The sequence below is a fragment of the Oenanthe melanoleuca genome, chromosome 2, assembly GCF_029582105.1.
Source record: "Oenanthe melanoleuca isolate GR-GAL-2019-014 chromosome 2, OMel1.0, whole genome shotgun sequence".
NCBI lineage: Eukaryota > Metazoa > Chordata > Aves > Passeriformes > Muscicapidae > Oenanthe > Oenanthe melanoleuca.
Window position 1 is genome coordinate 116,080,594 of NC_079335.1, and position 20,907 is coordinate 116,101,500.

General features: G+C 36.5%; 1 protein-coding gene across 2 annotated transcripts in view; it reads left to right on the forward strand.

The window, feature by feature from the left end:
• Positions 1–20,907, forward strand: part of SKAP2 (src kinase associated phosphoprotein 2) — a 118,814-nt gene that overhangs the window by 3,131 nt on the left and 94,776 nt on the right. For both annotated transcript variants that reach the window (XM_056484641.1, XM_056484642.1), the window contains exons 2-4: positions 7,277–7,382; positions 9,583–9,608; positions 19,804–19,908. In XM_056484641.1, coding sequence (XP_056340616.1) covers positions 7,277–7,382; positions 9,583–9,608; positions 19,804–19,908 — 237 coding nt within the window. The remainder of the gene's footprint in view (positions 1–7,276; positions 7,383–9,582; positions 9,609–19,803; positions 19,909–20,907) is intronic.

The following is a 20,907-nucleotide window of genomic DNA, read 5'->3' on the forward strand; positions in this document are numbered from 1 at the left end:
CATTAGTGGGAAACAGGAGGAAGCTGTTTCTGTAAAGTTGAAGGGGAAAGGTCAGTGTGGCAATAGACTTGTTGCAGAGGATTATTGGGATTGCACAATCCCATCCTCTCTTCTCTGACTTGTTCAAGTTGTAGGAGGGAAACACTGGAGACAGAAACAGGGTCCTCTGGTCATGAGTTGAATTCTTGGTAGGATGAGAAAATAAATTTGTTGCTCTTTTATCTCCTTCTTTACACCTTGGAGGTGTGTGGTAGTGTATGTCTTCATTCCCCACCCATGTCCCTGCACTTACAGGTGATGCTTGAGACAGTGGAATTTAGTGCAGGAAGCCCAGCCCTGATCTGCCTTTTCTTCTTTTGAAAATACATCCTCTGTTGTGTTTGTGATATTTTTCTGGGTGTTTGGCAAAGTGGAATGTTTCTCTTTATTTTGTCCCCTCATATTGTTGCTGGTTACATAGATTGTTGGAGGCCTGCTTACATCTATTTTTCCTTACTAAGTTTTGGCTTGTTCATAGCTGAGAAGGAGTTTGAAGACTGCTTCCTCCCCAAAGGCATATTATTTCTTCTGTAATGTAAACCAGACTGGTTGCTTCAGTCATCTTGACTGGAAAAAAAATTCTTGAGATTTTTTTCAGTAATAAAGATTTAGTTGGAGGTTTCCTCCCCTGTTCCTAACACCTCTGACTGTAGTATGGATGCTATTGCTTTGTCTTTTGTTCAATTTCCTTTCACACTTGGTAGTATTTGTTGCTTAAATCTTCTGTATTCGTGTTTTAAAGGTTAGAAATACTTTTGCTGTGGAAATAGTATAGCATTTTCTTTAGTTTATATGGAACCTTATAGCCCATTCTAATACCGTTTTCCTTGTTCTACTAAGGAAAACCCCAAACCTGAATAGAAACCAATGTTCTTGCCCTAAAGATGACTTCTACCCAGATATGTTTAGGTTTGTTTAAATGCTTAGTTATATTGTCCAAATCACTTTTTTCTGTGTGACTCCTCTTATTTTTTTACTTCAAATTAATAATGTTTACCTGCTAGTTTAGTTGCATCTTGGAGATAGCTTGCAGAAGAGGACAAGGCAAGAAAACTACAAGACATTGGATCCAGTGCATGAGCTGCTTACCTTTTATTTTTGGACTACACTGGTTATATTTACCCGAATCCCCAAAAGCAAACTGTCCATTTTCATTTTCCATGTCAGCTGTTGCTGGACTTGGTCCTTACCTGACTGTCATAGAAAAAGCCTTCTGGGTACAGTGTGGCTCTTTTTATTGACTGGTTCAAATTTAAAAGCACACTATTTAAAACTTTACTCTTTTAAAAAAGTATTATTTCCATGTTTCTAAGGCTTTAACAAATGCCAGTTCTTGCTGAAGAATCCATCTGTACAAGATAAACCAGGGTGATTATTGTAGACATCTTTTAAGTAGACATATATTTACAGCTTTGGTAGTGTGTATGTGTTTCAATAGTAATGGAATAAGATTAGAAACAGTGAGGTGAAAAAAATGCACAGAGGGATTCCTGGTAAGAAATAACCTCCAGTGATTTGAAACATAGTTCAATTGTCTCTGCCATAAATTTGGGAATAAGTGTCATATATGGGTGATAAAAATGGCATAGGCTATTTTTTATATACTCATTATTCACTTAGTTTGTCTTTTTCAATTAACATGGAGTCTATCTTTCTCATCTGACTGGGTTTACGTTTCTTTCATAATCATATGTCAACAAACCACAATAGACACAGCATAATGTGGCATACAGTGTAAATCTTTAGGTTAATCCTTAACATTTTTTATTATAGTTCATTTGGAATCACTTTGTAACTTGATCATGATTTGTACTGGTGTGTTTTTTTTTCATTATATGCTTAATATGTTACAGCTTCATCTTTTCTCACCTCTTTAATGGAGAGAGAGGATGCTCAACTACTCATCCAATGAGGTTAGAGATAGATATATAACTATATATATATAGTTCTTGATTAAAATTTTTATTTTTTAATCTTTTAAAAGACATGCCTTATCAATTTACTTAATTTGAGGAGTCTTAGCAGTCTGTGTATACTCTTGCTTTTAAAATCACTACTAAAACTGTTGAGTGTCAACATTTCTCCTGTTACTTACTTTGTATGTGTCAACACAGCAACATGAAATTGCTTCTGGGGATTTAAGGTACAGCAGTTTTTAAAGGCAGTCCTTTCCAGGACTTTGCACTAAAAGGAATGCTCACCTTCTTGTTAGGCTGGATAAATGTGGTATTTTTAGACATCTTGAAGTTCAGTCACTTTTATTTTACATTGTGTGTTCTGTTTCTGATTAAATGTATATATATTTAAAAGGCAATTTAGGAAACTCTGGAGAGAGACTTTAAAACATAGTTGCAAAGTCAGGGTGAGAGCAAAAGCAAAATCCTGAAATATTTCTTTATTTAAGAGAACAGGCAGTGACAGATATTGCTTGGTAGCTTGTCTTCAGGCTTGTTCCCTATTAATGAATTGCATGAAAACTTTGAAATTAAATTAATTAATTGCTTTCTGATGCCAAGCTGAAAGATACATGGCAGTCTGTTTAATATTGGTCACCTTTGGGCGGCATGTGTGTAATAAATGTGCCTAGCTTGCAGCTATCTCCCAAAGTCCTCTGGCCTGCCATCCCAAATTCTCTGGCTGGCAGCCGGCTGCTGGCTCTCATCCTTGAGGTGGAGGAGAGAAAAGGCTGGTGGCTGCAGGAACTGCTCTGCTGAGCTGCTGCTGCCTTCTTGAGTGGCAGTACAACCACCAGGTTATCCCCTGCGAGTGTCCCTGTCATGCATGGATGTGTGTCCAGCCTCCAAACCAGGCTGCTTTCTCCTTGGGCTCTGCCATGTGCACTGCCACTTTCTGATTCTTGCCATTTCAACGGTGTCAACTCATCAGTTGATGTGTCCATGATGGAGTGACTAACTTCTTGATAATGTGATTGGGTGGCATTTTGGTTCTCTGCTGGAGGAGGGGAGAAAGAACAACCCAGTGTAGTCTTTGAGTGCCTCTGTGGGACTCTGCTTGGCCCCCCATGACAAAAAACTGAGGTAGTTCCGTCCTAAGTATATTTGTTTATTAAGCGTGACTTACGTTTATAGTATTTAATCCTGTAAACAACAAATGTGCTATGATTTGTTATGCTTAGCACTCTTTAACACAGCACTTGCTTTGGGCTAGAAATTTACAATGTTCTTGAAAAATTCCATCTGTGTGGTTTCAGCCTTCATTAAAGAAAATAGCTCCAAAGACTTTAAAACAATTAAAATCTTGCAGTATTGTCTGTTTATAATCATTGAAGTAAAGAAAACCATAAACTGCTTTAACAATGAAATGCAAAAATCTTAGCTTTTTGTTTTTTTTTTTTTTTGTTTTTTTTTGAAAAAGAACTGTAAATAAAAATGAAATTAAAATGGCTTATAGCTTTTGACTTTTCTGTGAACTGGCACATAAGTTTTGAGCTGTATGAGCTGGTTGAACTGGACAGAGCTGTGAAATAGACTGAGGTGTGACTTTCCTTTTTGGTCATTTTGTAGCCTGTATTGGCAGAGGAATTTGTGAGTGAATTGTATCAATTGGATCTTTCAGTTTGGTAGCTTTTGTTCCTTCCTGCAGGCAGATAATTTCTCTAGGGTATGGTACAAGCAAATTTAACATTGTGAGTTTTAAGAAACAGAGCAACAAGTATGAGTATTTAAGTTATTAAGCAGTCTAACACACAAGCTTAAGAAAAGAGGTGTTAAGGAGGTTCCCACTGTGTATTTTTCTTTGGTTTGTTTTTGTTTATTTGTTTTAGTGGTTTTAATTTTTTTTTTTTTCTATTTTTGTGTTTTCAGTGGGAGCAGCTAAATGTCTTCAATGCATGATACTAAATAGCTGCTCAGTTCATTAGGAAAAGTTTTTGGGAATATGTAATTTGTTTATTTTTTGCTCCGGGGTAACCGATTAGTTAAAGTGCTTTTAGACCAGAAATCTGTTCAAAGAGGTTTTCTTTTTGGAATTTATCTTTTATCCCTTTTAAAATGTCTCGATGGATTGGCTGCTGCTGAAGCATGGAACAGCTCTACACTGAAGTGCTTGTGAGTAGTAGTTTTGTTTTCTGAGTAGCATTAAACTTATACAGGAGAGACCAAGTAGTGGATCATCCTGGAGAGAGGAGAGCAAGTAAGTGACTAGAACAGTGGTGAGAAATGGGTAAATTTTGCTACTTCTCTTTGAAGTTTACTGTATGAAACTTGGATCTGCCATGCTGAAGTCCCAAGTTTTGTTCTAATCCTACGTAAATCACTTTGTGAAAGGTCAGAGAAATTACAGGAACATTTCCTTATGTTAAGGCAGTTCATATTCCTCCACAATGTGAAAGTACAGGAAGTGATGATCATAACTTAGATGACTTGCTGGCATCTTGTCCAGAGAAGCTTAGGATGTTACCCATCTTGTGCATCTGGTACATCCTGGATGGATTTACAACAGTAGATTAGAACAAGATACATAACATACTGAGTAATTGTGAGTAGATAAGAAAAATCTATGATACAGTAAAATGTAATTTTCAAGTAAGCTGCTTCTTTAGCATCATGTGTATGTCAGGTCTGTCTTCATATTTTGGGGTTATGATGAATCAAGCCATATGGTATCTCTGGACATATGGAAGTAATAGTGTTCCATGATGGAAACAGTGCACCCTGACTGTGGGTGCACCTAAGCTCAGAGAACTTGTTTCACATAGGCATGTGAGAGGGAATCCATCTCAGGCATGTTTTCTGTAACTGCTGCTGTTTAGAAATGGCAGACCTGTATATGCTTGCTCTTCTCCAACTCTCCTTATACTGAGAGTAAATGGAGCATCTACTTCTGCCCTGTCTTTCCATGGTTGAAAATTCTCTATTATTTCTACTGTTGAAGTCCAGGGTTTTCTGGAAAACAACAAAATCTGTCAGCAATATAGTTAGTCCTCAAATGTACCCACGGTGTATTTTAAGCCAGAAGTGGTAATCCTTTTTTAAATAATAATCAGCTTGGTTTCTCTTCCCCACATGCTCCTTAATTGTATTATTTCAATGTTTGTGTTTGAATAAAGCTTTGACAGTCAGAATCTGAGAAGGCAGAAGTCTCACCTGGGTAGAGCTTTTCCAAGAAGTAGAGAAGCCCACTGAGTTTCAATGAAGACTTCTGAATCCAAGTTTTGTGATAAATTAGTGTTGAGAAGTTACCTTGCAAGTATTGCTCCTGATTTATAAACATGACTAATTCCTCTAAAGCTCTGCATATTGGGGCCTAGGTAGAACTTTGAAGCTGCTGTCTAATTTTTAAAATAAATACATAAAAGTATGGAAAAATAAATATATAGAAGTATAGGAAAATAAATATTTAACCCCTCTCCAAGTGAAAGCTTGTTTTGTACTAGAAAATCCTGTTAGGTTTCATTGAGAGAAAAACTGTTGATTTGTTTTGATCTGTTTTGATTTTTGCTCTGAATAGTAAAAGTATCTGTTTTTTTGACCTTAGTTTTGTAGCTGGTCAATGTCATTGGGTTCTGTGGGTTCTCATCTGCCAGATTGATTGGCAATTCCAGTCATTGGAATTTACGAAGATGTGTGCTTTTTCCATGGGTTTGGAAAAAATCCTCATAGGCATTCTTGGTGTACAGCAAAGGGGCTGTTGGGGGTATGTCTGGAGGATTCATTAATATGTGTTAAGTGCCTTTCCTTCTGTCCTTTTAAAGAAGGAATGCCACAGAACTGAGTGAAGATCTCCCCCATTCAGGATTGCTTTGGAAAATGTAAGATTCTCTGTCTTATGGAGAGAGAAGGATTAATACCATTCTTCAGAACTCTAAAATACTGTAAAAAAAGAACATTTTTGCCACACTCAGTGAGGACAGTAAGCTAAACATCTAAATAATAATCTAGTGAATTGTTTGCAAAGAAGAACATTTTTATAGTAGCTGTGCTAGTGTTCTTAAAAGTTCTTGCAACCTGTAATACAAAGGGTGATATATTTTTGTTTTATAAAGAAAAAAGCAGGCAATTATGTTTTTAATTTAGGAAATCTGCAGTAAATATGTTAACTTTTGCACATAGCCAGTTGTGTACCTAATTGGCTGTTATTTATGTTTCTGTATTAAAATGGAATATCTTATCTGGAAAAGTTAGAGGTTTAAAATAGTACTATCCATATGCATTTGCATCTGTGCAGAGGGAGCCAGGGTATATATATGTGTCTGTGTGTATCTGTGGGGTGGGCAGGGCACTGTGAGAACGTTTTCTATTACCTACAAATGCTTGAGCAATTGTTACCCATACAGGTGAGACATTTATGTTAACAAACAGGATTTTTTGGTTGTATTTCTCCTTTTCTGTTTTTGGGATAATTGTATGTTGATTGGTAGCTATAAGAAACTTTTAATGTTATTTTTTGCCATTGTTTTGTTAATCGGGAAGACATACTACTTAGGAAGTTACACTCCCACAAATTCAATACACTGTATTCTTTTTATTCTATGGAATGCATATTTGCTATATTAAAAGAATGGTGGTCACTTTTATGGAGTGCTTTGTTTCTACATAACTATATAAAAGTATCATCTGAATAAGAATTAAAACTTACAGTGCAAGCTAGAGACTTAGTTTGTGATTTTACAAGTGCAGGTGTGCTTAATTTAAAGTACACTGTTGAGCTTGACTCCTTTGATATGGTTATTGTGTCTACCTAATTGTTTTCAGGATTGGTTTGGATATGAGTCTTTAGTCAATCAGTGATTTCAGAGGAATTGTGGGAACACTTGAAAATACTGTAACCAGTAAGTGAGCTATATTAGTATCTGGGTAAGTGTTACTGCTGAAATAATAAATAACACAACCATCTTTGGAGCTTGAACTTCTGAAATAACATGGCAGTAATATATGCATAAAGGCTATTTCCATGTTTTAGCTTTGTCTTTTACTTTACATGATGGAAAGTAATTGTTATAGGACTGCAATTTATTAGGACTTACGTAGCATAATTAAGTGAGCAAGAATCAAATGTCACCATAGGATTTGCTGTGCTAAGCATAAGTAGATGGAGAACAAATGTATCCCATTTAGAATCTAAAATGTCTGTTAAGTATGCTGTGAGTAGGGCTGAAAATTATTTTCTTAGTTTTTTTTCACAGTCGTATCAGGACAAACTCTTCACAGCAGTATTTTTTTTTTTTTTTTTTTTTTTTTTTTTTTTTGAGGTGTATTTATTTTTCTTCTTTATTTAGATGTTGAAACATTTGTTTCCCAAACACTAAAAGGAGAAAATCTATCCAAGAAGGCAAAAGAAGGAAGGGAAGTTCTTCTTAAAAAGATGAAGGATATTAAAGCAAGGTAAGTGAACTTCATAGCTTTAATATGTCATAAAGTCACTTATTGATAACATAAAGTTTTTTTGCAATCTTTTAATAAACATTAACCTTATTAACAATTTAAAAATACGTCTAGGTCCAGATTTTAAAAAAAAATCTGTATGGGTTCAAGTCTTTTCTTCTGAAAACTGCTACAATTTACTAAGAAATGGGACGAGAATGATTCGTCCCATTTGAATTGCTTAATATTCTAAAATGTGATTGCAGGTTAGCTGGGCAGAGCTTGCCTTCACCTCTGCTTTGGTAAGATTCATTAAAACATGAGAAATACAATGTACTGAGGATACAAATTAGCTTCCTATCACCATACTCAGCTGGTGTAAGACAGTGCAATTCAATGCTGATTTTGCTTTACTACATATTCTGTTGTTTAGCTCTGTAATAGAAAACTGAAACATAACTGAAAACTATTTATAGGTCATAAGTCTGTTGAAGCAAACTGCTCTGACAGACATAGCAGAGGGCTGTGGGTGTTTTTGTTTTAATATCAAGGATGATTTGAGAGAGTTCTATGGTGTATTAATTTCAGTCAGCAATTCAGCTAAAGCGATTGAGCTATACTTCCATTTGCACTGCAGAATTTTCTTTGATAGATGTCTTCACTTATAACTCTTATCAATTAGGATATAGCCTAGTATTTGCTGTTCTTTTCACATTGTTGTTTTCCTCCTGTGTGGTATCTCCTAAGCATTCCATTGATGCTATGCTTCTGCCCCTGTGGCAACTTGTTTATACTTTCAAGAACAGCACAATCATCTGGCGAGGGTGCTAACTGGAGGGAGGCATGAGATGTGTCCTAAAATCTTGTATTCGAAGTTTTGTGTTCCTTTCATTCAGGCTGTAAATGCTTAGATAGCTAGCTCTCCCTCATATTCTCTTTTAAGAAAGTAGTATTTTATTTATTTGTGTATTTTTTCTTTCCTGTGTTTTCCGTTCTGGGTTATTGAGTTAACTGTGACTGTACAGATGACTTGCACATACAGTGCTAGTGACTTTTTTTTGACTGACTTATGCTTTTTTGGATGATGAAATATCAAAGGGAGGGAGCCTGCATTTATGAGCATATTGACACTGAATCTTTTGCTATTCATTTATGTGACCCCATGGTTTCACATCTTATTTTAATTTCTAATGCCTTCCTCATTTCCTGTAATATTATTCACTGTTAACAGTGTTTTGCTTTTCATGCAGGCTACAAAATACATGCACATTGTAGTCTTCTTTGATTTTAACATCCCACATGTTGGGCTGTGTCTATTACTGCCACTTGCTACACTGGATTTCTGAGAGCTGGCCTTTTATCTCTGTTTGCATTTCTCAGTTTCTTATCTCTGGGCCATTCCTTTCCCTTCTGCTCGTTTCTTGCCAGCCTCTCTTTATTGACTAACCCTTACTACTGCTTATTGTTCATAAAGATGGTCTTGGCAGCTGCATTTTATTTGCCAGTTAGTTCACAGCCCATGAATGCTTCTTGAATACCATTCTACATAACTCTGTCATGATAATTTGTCTGTATCATCAAACTGCATTCTGTGATTATTTTAGTTTCTGAAATACCAAGATTTAGCTCTTAAGAAACATTTAAAAAGTATGTTTTCCCTCTGGAATGATAAAATTTTTTTGGTTTTCTAAGCATTATATAAGTTGAGATCTCCTTATTTTAAAAGGAATTCTTATTTAGAATGCTTTAACTTTTATCTTTCCTGTTAATTATTAATGCATTTTCATTTGGGTTTCTGTAAAATTATTGTAGCTATACCCACTATTTTTTTCTTTTGTTTCCTATTGAACTACCAGTTTATTTCAAAATAGATTTAATGATTTTACTTGTGCAACAAAAATGTTGAAATTTGTTAATATTTAGGTTTACTAAAAGATGCTTTTGTGTGTTTTTATACTTGAAGATATCTGAGCAGATGTATATTCCTAGAAAAGGCTGCTCAGTCTGGATTTGGTTTTGTTCAAGCCTTCCTTGAAGTGACTGGGGATTCTATCAGCTGCAAAGGCAAAAGTTAAACTTGAGAATTTTCAAGGAAAACTTGCAGCGCTGAGTTTCGACCACAAAACTTGTGGAAAACTTGTTGTTCTGTGCCGCGTCCTCGTGCCGTGGGTTTGCAAGTGCGCGTTGCTTTATGATGTTTCTTCTTCTTCTTTTTCCGCAGTTATCCTCGGGAATTCCCGGAGAAAGGTGAGTGCGGCGCCCCTTCCCTCCCCGCCGCTCCCGCCGAGCGCTGCCGAGGGGGCTGGCGCCCCCTGCTGCGGCGGGCGGGGAACTGCAGCCCGGGCCGCGCTGCTCCGCCGGGGCGCTGCGGGCGCGGCGCGGAGCGCTCGCTGCTGGGAAGGTCGGTCTGGGAACGTAGCTCCGCATTTAATCCATAACGGAGCTCGTTATGGAGCTTATTTATTGTAAATTTAGTAGAAATGGAGCTTTATGAGCGAGAGCGCAGCCTTGCGGAAGACCATGTGATTTCCTTTTTTTTTTTTTTTTTTTTTTTTTTTCCCCCAGAGGAAGTGTAGGCAAAGTAGCCTGCTTAGGAGATAACATTTTAGGAGGATTACTTATTTCAGCCTTTTTTCTTAACGTTGCAAAAGTCTTCAATTCCATAGTGATGTTTCTTTAACCTTTTAATAGGATCATCTCGTGGCAGTATGATATTGGCTTTCGATCCGCACTGAATGAATGTTTTCACAGTGCAGCGGGAGCTCAGACCTTTAGCTGGAGAGGAGATGATTTAGTGTGCAAGTAATGAAAACTGAAGTGTGGGTTATCTATTGTCTTCTAGTGGAGTTTAAACAAAGCTGCAGAGTTCAGTTTAGAGAAGACTGAGGGGTTTGTTGCTACAGTGTTCTGTTCTGTAACTAAACCTGGAAGGGCTCTTATTTCCATGATGCTAATTCTTGAGGTCATGACCTACAGCCTGTGGATGCTGGTATGAGGGTCACAGTGCGAGGTCAAAACAGCCTGTGCAAAGCTTCACTTTTTGCAGTGCTTGAAGGACTGTCTGTTTCTGGACAAGGAGGTTCAGATGTGTAGGCTGCAGCCTGCCTCCTGAGAAAGTGAAAATATGTAAGTCATATTAGGCAAGTAATGTTGTAACAAGGCACAACAAGTTCATACATTTCTTATGCCTGTTTAAATCAAGTTATGCAGCCATAACTGTGCAGCTGAAAGGGACAGTGCAACTTGAAACTTCCCAAAGATTCGAGATTGCCAAGATTCTGTAAACTCCAGCTGATTGTTTAAAAATTGTATTACAGTCATTTGCTATTTTTTTATATTGCACCTCAGCTCTGCTACAGAAGATAAAATGTAGTTTTTCTCTTCTTCTCACAGTCCAACAGAACTGAGTGTGGGAAAATAAAGTGTTATTTTATTTAAAAAATTACTAGCATGAAATTAGGCGGAGTGGTTGTTTCATTGCAAACCTATCTTTGGGAGAGCATGTTTTTGAAGATTTAATAACTTCCTGAGGCTCTGACTCTGTAATAAGCATGAGAGCTGCCTACAAAAAGCAGAGTTTGCATTTATTGTTTTGTGTAATTTGAAGGTCAAGAAAATTCTAGTATATTTACTTTCTTCATTGGTAATTTGATTCAGAATTTCTTTTCCAGTTCAACAAATTATTAACAAAAATGAGATTTCATTATCTCTAGCAAAATGGATGATTTGATTTGTATAGTCTGTAATTGTTACTGCATAACTTGCTGTGATTTCTGTGAAAATTATATTCAGTCTTACTCTTTTTATTAGGGTACATTTGATTCTTAAGAATGATATATTGCCTTTTAGAAAATTATCATGAAGTATCTCTGGTTCAGGTCATAGAAATATGTATAAATGCTGAGGCTTGTGAACACTGACACCTTGGTTTTCAGTATTTTTCAATAAATTTAAACTTATACCATTGTTTTCTGCGAACAGGAATACATTTCTCTAAATTAATGTGCATTTGCTGCATGCAGGAATATAAAAAATTATGAGAAATAGGAGCCTGCACTTGCTTGAAAATTATTTGAGGAAATGTGATTCAGTGGTATGAGTTGTTGGTGTAGTGTCTAGAGTTCAAGAAGTGTGTGCTAAACTTTATTTGGTTGTGTCATTCTTACTTTAGGATTGTACAAATTAGGTGTGACTTTTGTAGGTGTAGAACAAAGGAGTCACATGGAGATAAGCAGTCAGATTCTTGGCCAGCTCCTAATGTAACAAAGCACTGGCAGCAGCTGAGGGAGGTCAACTCTTGTGCCCATTTTCATACCTCTGTGCACACCTAGACATTTGAAAAATGGAAAATTGGGAAAGTATTGAAAACTCACAAGACACTGATGGTCAGTTCTATCCCCTCCAGGGAAAGAAGAAATATCACAACATATAAGGTAAAAAAAGGATAATGTCTTTCAGGAAGAAAGGAGTGATGGAAGCAGAAATTTGGGAACTACACTGAAAGAAGCTAGGAAGAATAGAAACTACTGTGTGTATTTAAACTCCATATTTACTGCTCTTGGTTTTGTCGTAGCAGTCACTCCATTTTTAAAATGTAAATAAAATAATCTCTGTTCTAGCTGAAAGGGAAGGTGAAGAATGGTACATAGTGTCATGGTATGTTATCATGATATAGTAGTTATACTACTTCAGCTGTTTTCAAGAATCTTGTGAGTTGTGACCTGTCATCCTCTCAGGGGCACCCAGAAGTATTTTTGGAGACTGAAAGAAGTGGACTAACATTTTCAAAATTCATGTATTTCCTGTAGGACATAATGCTACTTGACTCTGCTCTCTCAAATAGCAGCTCCTTCAGCTTGTGAGTTGTTCCACAAGGATGTGTTGTGGGCATACTTTCCACTGCACTCTCTCATCACTGAATGTTTCTGAAGTCCCTCTGACTTTACACGTTGTGACTAGCTGGTTTGACTAAGCTATTTATAAACTCTTGTTTTATGGATTTTGGCCAGTAGCATACAGAATCCTGCCTATCCATAAGGATAAAGCAAGGAGGATTGAAAGAATAATAACAAAAAAATAAATGAAGAGCATGTGTGCAAGTAGAACCAGGCTCCTATAATCACCCATGTGCATCTCTCTCAGAAAGTGCATATATATTTCTTTGCAGCCAGGTTGATGAATTTGAGGGCTTTCCTGAATCCTCCTAGAAGGAAGCCTTCTGATGTTGTCTGTCAGGTCAGATGCTGACAAAAGCATCTTTTGTGTCTATATAGACTGTAAAAATGAAGCTTTTTAGAAGTGGGTACATGTGTAAGTAAAAGACACAAAATTAATTGTATGGGAAAATACTTAATTCTCATGTGTGATGTGTTACCTGATTTAATGCTTTTACAGTTGTGTTGTTAATTTATGGATAAAGAAAGTCCATGTTGTTCTTATGACCAAAAATGTACAATTACATTTATACCCAAGCCACTGATCTTTCATCAAATTTTATTTTTTAAAGTTGTTAGACATTTATTGTATCTATTTTATTCTTAAATTGAAGAATGCTGTAGAAATGTCTTTTTCTTGGACACTGCTGTGTTTTTTTCCTTTAATATGAAATATTTGACTGTTTATATAAGCAGTTAAAGCAAAACTAAAAAGCTGTATTCACACTCAGCAACCTGTTCTAAATCTTAGAATTGAGAAGAAACTTGAAAACAAAGTTGATTTGCATACAAATTGGATTCATTTTTTATAAGGCTAATATTCCACTAAGGGTATAAAAGTCTGAACTTTGTCAGAGATTCTGACTTAATACAGTTTTTGGCATTTCTCTGTTTTGAGATTAATTGAATCAATACTGCAACTGCCAAAATGTTTAGTTAAAAGAACCTTGTTTTCAGTTTATGCTAAATATAGCACTAAAGTTGGCAGAAGCACCCTAAGCTCTAGAAACTGTATTTGTGTTTGAAGTTCACTTGCCATCTGTTCCATGCACTTATTTTAGTAAAATATATATTTTTAATCACTTTTCACAAAATATTTTGGCTCAATATTGAAAGTGAGACACCAAAAGCACTAGCCAAATCGAGTCATACCATGGGAATTTGCAGAACCAGTTCCCCCTAAAGCACTTGTTGCACCTCATATCTGATCTGCAGCACTAAATTATGCAGAAAAGTATGACAAGACATTTTCAAACTAACATTTTTCACTCTGATAAAAACTGATGATGGTCCACTTTTGGTTTTATTTCCCTGTAACATAATAGAGGGTAAATCTGTGTGTCTAGAGCATTGGTGTTATTCACTATGTAATTATTGGGAGCACCTGTAGGAAACCTTTAGATGACTCAGATGCTTCTGGCTCTTGGCAGAGCAGTGTGTGTCTGGAGCCTGAGACCTCTGCATCCTGGAAATAGTCAAGCTGTTAGAGTAGCACTATATGCAAAGGATTTGTGTTTTGTATTTTTTTCTCTTCTGTTTTTGTACAGAGGTCATATTTCATTTTTATTTTTTTTCCCCATCTGTACACTCTTTTTCAGGAAATGGCAGCAAGTAGAAGTCTCTTTGGACTTGAGAAAGGGAGTTAGTATCTTGTGGTCAGCAGAGCCACATGCACACACGAATTCTATATTTTGAACTTTTTACTCAAGACCATAAATACATCATTAGTATTTAACCATAAATGGGAAAGATATGGCTTAGTTGTTACCCAGTTCTTTGAGGATCATCATGATGTATTTCTGGAGAGACTATCAAATGAGTTAAAAGTGTGCCAAGTACCACTCTATCCCAAAAGTCTGGGAGGTTTCACTTAGGCAAGTCACTGTGTTGTCCCTTTCAGCTACACACAGCTGTTATCTGTGAAGTGTCCATGCCAAATGCAATTTCAGGTAACATGAGATACATCCACCAGTGCAGCACAAAATGGTTTTGTCCTGATATGCATCATAAGAATGAGAGGCACCTCAGCAAGCAAAATTTACAGTTGCTTTTCTTGCTTGAAGCATATTTGCTTGCAAACTTAATGTTGTTTCAGTATTGTTTTAAGAAGTAGCTGCTAAAGAGTTTCTACTTGACCTTTAAAAAACAAGCCATTAAAAATCATCATGTTAATAGGGGACCCTAGAAGGCCCTTCAGGAATGAGTGTGTTGGAGCAGACTGCATGGCAAAGCATGCATTGAAAAATTGATTGTCAGAAGAATCCAGTCCTGCTGGGTGACTGGTGGATTGGGTCAGTAGCATCTTAAAAATACAGGATGCCCCTATCAAGGGGGTTAAAGAATACCCCTGCTAGCTTGAAAGCAGCTTTGTCTACTTGTTCTTATGAAAAACTGTGTAGTGAGAACCTTGCTTGGTCTGCTTGATGGCTTCATCGAGTCCTTTGTTTGTACTGCAGCAGAGATTGGACAGGAGGAGCTGATTTCAACCTGCTGTGACTTGGGACCTTCTGAAATGGCAAGAAGCAGGGTGGTTTGACCTACGTGTCTTTTTATTTTCCTGAGTTGTTTTATTTCTCTTATACTTGAGCAGTTTTAATGCATCATTCTGTCTAGACATTTTTAGAAATAAATTGAAAGTGTTTACTGAGGATGCAAGCTAGCAAGCCTCTTTCAGAGGCATTGGCTGAAACATCTTGCTTGCTCTTTTTTAGAGTAAGTGGTGGAAGCAGTGTCTTTAATGCTTAGGAATTCATTAGTATAATCTCAGTGTTGCAGAAGAAAATGAATTCTTGGGGGAATAAAGTCTGGATTTTTTTAAATCTGTGTTCTTACAATGTGATATAATCCCATTCATTAGATTGAGCTTGTACCAACTACATTTGTTTGAAGTATTCAGAACAAGGGGTAGGAGCTGAAGTACAGCACTTGTTACAATGAAGAGAGCTTGGTTTATGCTCCGTTCCTAATGTGGTAAACTTACCCTTTGGTATGCATTATTTCCTGAATCAATAAATAAGCTGTAATGGAAAAGGTAGCATTTAATAAGGAATGACATTGTATGGGGTTTTCTTTTTTTTACAGACATCATAAAATATTGATTCTGCTATCAAACATGTAGGAGATTAGTTTAAGTTGCAGAAACTGGATAATAGGGTCAGTTCATGTATGTATTTTTGTTACTGTGACTGTTAAATATCTACCTTTCATTAATCTATTTTTTCCCCAGCTTCCAGATAGATCATGTTATTCTGGGGAAACAAGAAACTATATTAATGAGCATCAACTCCATAATTATACTTGCGGCTGCATAACAGGGACACATTCATGTCATTTCTTTAGGCAATAACTTTTGTAAAGAAGTATTTTTAAACTGGTCATTAATTTTATGACCATAGAAATGAGATGCAAAATTTATGCTGTTGTCATTGGCATGGGTTCAAGGCACTACTGACATTATGTGTGATTGTAATGGAATGGCTGCCAACTAATGAGTCTATAGACATTTTGTTTGAGCAGACTTTGCTTTTAGATGTTTGATTAGGCAGCAATGCTTTCAATTATGCCTGCAAATTGTATTGAATACATTTACCTGATGCCCATTGTTGCTTTGTAGTTCGGTTTTCTATTACATAAGTGCAAGTTGAATGCTTTTCTTTAATTTATTGATGCTTTTTGCATGTATTTTTAGATACTTGGCACCTGAAGAGAATAGTTGTTTGAGCTGCTCAACACTGACTCCTCTGACTGTTCAAGGAGTAACACATGGTGCTTCAAATGCAATTCTGACTGCTCTTACTCCATAGGTGGAGTATAAACTTCAATGCAACACATTGATGGAGGAGCATATTAAGTGGAGAAAGGGCAGAGATTGCTCTGAGTGGGGATGTAGGAAGCCTCTTTGTGAGCTGTCAGGAGCGATATCTTTATGTATTAACAGCATACAGTCCTAAGATATCTTTTAACCCTGACAGAACTAGGAGGCAAAAACCCCAAGGTTGGTACCAGAAAGTAGTCCTTCTTGTATGCCACTACATAAACACATTGTGAAATGTTGCCTATTAAAACTCCAGAGCACAATGAGTCAGCTTTCCTATTGAAACGTCTGCAGTTCTTCTGTACAAATTAGATTATTTAAGAATTGTAATTTTCAGTGTATAATATATATTGATGAGAACTATTATTTATTTGCTACTATTTTTCTTTACTCTAAAATAAAAAACGGAGGATCTTTATTTTTTTAATCTAGTCCTGCATAAGTGCAGGTTGCTTGTACCTCCATCCAGAGTCTGGCACCTATTCTCCACATTTTTCATGTAAAGTGTGGATATCTAAATGTAGTCTTGTATGACATAGGATTTATATATTGATTCTGAGTGTCTTTCTCAGTGAGGGCTTTTTTTTTCATGGAAGTCTTCAAGCCTTCTTTAGAATTTAACATCTAGAGAATGCTTTGACTGATGTAAAGCACTAAGTGTGTAATTTCTTCATAATACTCTCAACACTTTTCTTTTTATGGTTGTTTTGTTTTAAGAGCATTTTGAATTTGGATATTCTAGACATAAAACAGAAACTTGTTTTATTATGAATCTACATTCACTGTTGTCATGGTTTTTGTTGTTTCAAATACAGTATATAACTGTCATGATTTTCATGCCAGATGGCAACTAAAGCTCATATAGTACCTCACTCACTGGTCCCTGCTGGGATAGAGAAAATAGTCAGAAGGGTAAAAGTGAGAAAACTCATGGGTTGATATTAAGTTGGTATAACAGGTAAAGCAAAAGCTGTACATGCAAGAAAGGCATAACAAGGAATTCATTCATCGCTTGCCCTGGGTAGACAGGTGTCCAGCCATTTTCAGGACTTCATCACAAGTAACAGTGACTTAGAAAGGCAATTATCAGCCTAAACATCTCCTACTTCCTTCTTTTTCCCCCAGCTTTATATGCTGAGCATGACATCCTGTGGTGTGGAGTACATTCTTGATCAGCTGGGGTCAGCTGTCCTGGCTGTGTCCCCTCACAATTTCTTGTGCACCCCAGCCCACTCACTGGTGTGGTGGTGTGAGAAGAAAAGGTCTTGACTCTGTAAGCACTCTCAGCAGTAACTAAAACATGCCTGTTTTATCAACACTGTTTTTAGCACAAATCCAAAACGTAGCCTGATACCAGCTACTGTGAAAAAAACTAACTCTATCCAAGCCAAACCAGCACAATCTGGGATAGGCATGCTCTAAATATGTATGTATTAGAAAGTCCCTTGTTTCTAGGTCATCTGGCTTTTATATGAAAGTAAAGCAAATATTTACTGAATTTGAAATCCTAAGTGTAATTGAAAAATAAGTATGGTGACTTAGTGGAAGAGCAAGGAAACAGTGCAGCTATGCAAACTTACATAAGAGATTATGTGTTGCTGCGTGGGAGAGAATCCTCTGGAGATGTTCTTTCTACGTGTGTACCCACCTACTTGTTATCTACAAGTCTTACTCATTCAAATATTCTAAGGTTTGCCATTCAGCCCATGAATTATATGTGCTGGAATGGGGTGTTTATGGAATTGTTTTCTTATAGAAGTACAGCCTAATATTTTAAACTTATACTGGCATTTTCATGAAGGTTAAATGATAACATGTTTATGCATAGCTGATAAGAGGACATTTTTGATGGACAGCTTACATATACACATATATTCTTTGTGTTCTGGTACTAGTAAAAATTTAGGGCAGGAAAACAGTGGAACAATTTTGCCATTGTATAGGTTGTGAATATCCTGTTTGCTCTTTTTATATGGAGTGTGTCATCTAATGAAGATATATATAGGCAAAGAGAAACAGGCAACTGGTCTATGGAATCTAAGTGTGAAAGATGATCATGCTGGTTATAAATAAGGCATAATATTTTCTGTTCATGTGCTATTTGCTCTGTGTTTTTCTGTTTGGAGGAAGAAGTGAATTCTAGGGAGAAATAATTTACTTTGGTTTGACAGGTGTGATGAAGTGCAAATATTTTGATCAGATTAACACGATGACTGGCGTGCTACTGGGAGAGGACTATGTCAAAAATAGGTTGGAGTCAGGTTCAGATTCAGAGCAGTTGTTAAATGGCATGGAAGCTTGGGAGGAAGCTTCCCAAGAAAAGCATACTAAATTAATGAAGGCAAAGCCTGGCTAGTGTTTGACAAGCTTTGAATGTAAAAGAACTCCAGCAAAGCAAATATCAGGCTTTGTTGTTTTAACTGCATGGAAAACTTGCTGTTCTTTACAACCAACTATGGTGCTTTCTGGACATAGTCTCTGAATTTTCTATGTATTTCCTTTATTAAATAGGATGGGGTAAAAATCAGCCATGGTTAGGCAGTCCTACTGATGAATGTAATATCTGTGTGTGTGAAGAAGAATATTTTCACTATGCATAGGTTTATTTTGGATTCTTAGAAATTAGTTTTCTGATCTTGTGCTCCAAAAGGGAACACATAAATAGGGAAGGATATTTAGATGTCTCTGGAAAGCTTTTTGTGTTTGTATATACCAAAAGGCATTGCTTGAATAATTTAGAGTTACATGATTTTCAAGAAATCTGAGGGCCATTTAATCTATTTCGGCATCAATTTTATGAATCTGGTCTGATGATTTTTGTCATATTTAGTTTTTTCTTCTTCACCAAGATTTTTTTTTTTTTTAGGAGCAATGTGATTTGTTATTTTTCCCCCTCTTCTTTGCCTAGATGTGTTAAACATATCTGAGAAAATATAATGAGTTCCAGGAAGAAGTTAAATTTTGCCTAATTAGGTGAAAGCCTCAACTAATATTGATCTCCCTATATCTTTCCCAAATCTTTGTGCTTACTCATGACACTGATCAGAGTGCATCAGATTAACTGATAATGTAGATTTTGTATCTATTGTAGCGGGACTCTCAGTTGGGCAAGAAATATTGACAGAATGCTGCATTAAGCTACAGGTTCATCCCAGGTGTGCCAGATGGCAGTTCCAATTCTGGTTTCATGGGAGGAATACACACACAGTTTAGCAAGGCAGTGCCAAATTACAGCGAAGAAAAGTAAAAGTGGGAAGAGGTCACTGCTGCCAACAGTAGTTTGGCTTTTCCTGGGAGGGAAGTAGCTGCAGCTCCATCCTGCACTAGGACAGGCAGAACTTTGGAGCCTGGTGCTCTCCTTTTTTCCTTCTGCAAGTGTTTTCTCTTTCCCACCTCTTTGCTGTGGTGTTTCTTTCCCCCCTCGTGAGAAGCTGCCAGCTGTGCAGTGCTGGGGGCAGGTTCATTATATGACAGTGTTTAGGGAAACAGCTCCAGCAGCATTCACACATTAGGTTAGAAGGTAGCCCTAGAATGGCATTGCTCACAGCTGGCTGGAGCCTGCTGGTGTCCATGAGAAATAGGATTTTTTCAGTTCCAGACAGGAATTAATATCCTCCTTACTATTGGAAATACTTTTATTCTGTGTGTTTGTGTGACAGACTGTTTAACTAGCGATGTGTATTGACTTTTACAGAGCTGGAAGATGAGGAAGAGTCTGAGAACTCTCTTTCTTCACCTCCTGATAGCGTCTCAATAGCATCTGACCGATATGATAAAGAGGACGAAGCACCTTCTGATGGTATGTGACACTGTTTACCTTAGAAAGTCCTAGATTTGCCAGTTTGCCATGAACTGATGTAATTGGATCCTCCTGATGCGAATGTTAGTGTTGGAAAACAGATAAACAGATAAGCAGCACAGCTGGACACTTTTCTTACCTTTACAAGAACCTTTAAAGGAACTGAAGAGCTCTCTCTAGTGGTCCTAGAGCATAGTGAAGCTCTCTCAAATTTACAGGGTGTTTCTCAACCCACGTTTTTTGATAACAAAGCATCTTCTGTAGATACAGATGTCTTTAAAGATAGATCAGTGGCTAAACCAGTATGAATATTTGTAGTAACAAATTGTTCGTTAATTCAACATTATCAGATTCTTGCTTAATTTTATTGTGCTACTTAATGGCTTATTGTATTATTTATCTAATAAATAATGAAACAGTTTATGTGATTGATATTTTTCTGCAAACGCCATGCAGAATAGGTTCATAAAATATTAAATTAATTACTCTTACAATGTTTCCTTTCATTAAGACAGTCTTTTGTACAACGTTTTTGTTATATAAATTTTAAGTTTGGCGTTACATTTAAAAAAAGTCTACACTTCATAGCTGTTTTCCATGTTGTTTTATTTTGTATTCATTGAGTTTAATGCTTAATGCAACTGTTCTGAAGACATGAACAATTAAATATTTCAACAGTTAACAAGCTTGCTTTAGCACAGTGTCCATATTTTTGAGATTAGTTTGTTGTATACATAATATAAACACCTTCTATGGATAATGTATGGCAGTAAATTAAGTACATGTACAAATAAATTAACGATGTATATTAATTTGTGGCACTGGAAGTTAGATAGACTTACTAGTGAATGATGTTTTCTGACATGATATGATGATCAAACTGTGCAGCTCCATCTCGAAATACAATTGCTGAATGAAAATATGCTTCCTGCAATGTAGCACTCCACATTTTATATTATCCAGATTATTCCCTTTGGAAACATAAATTGCTTTTATGAG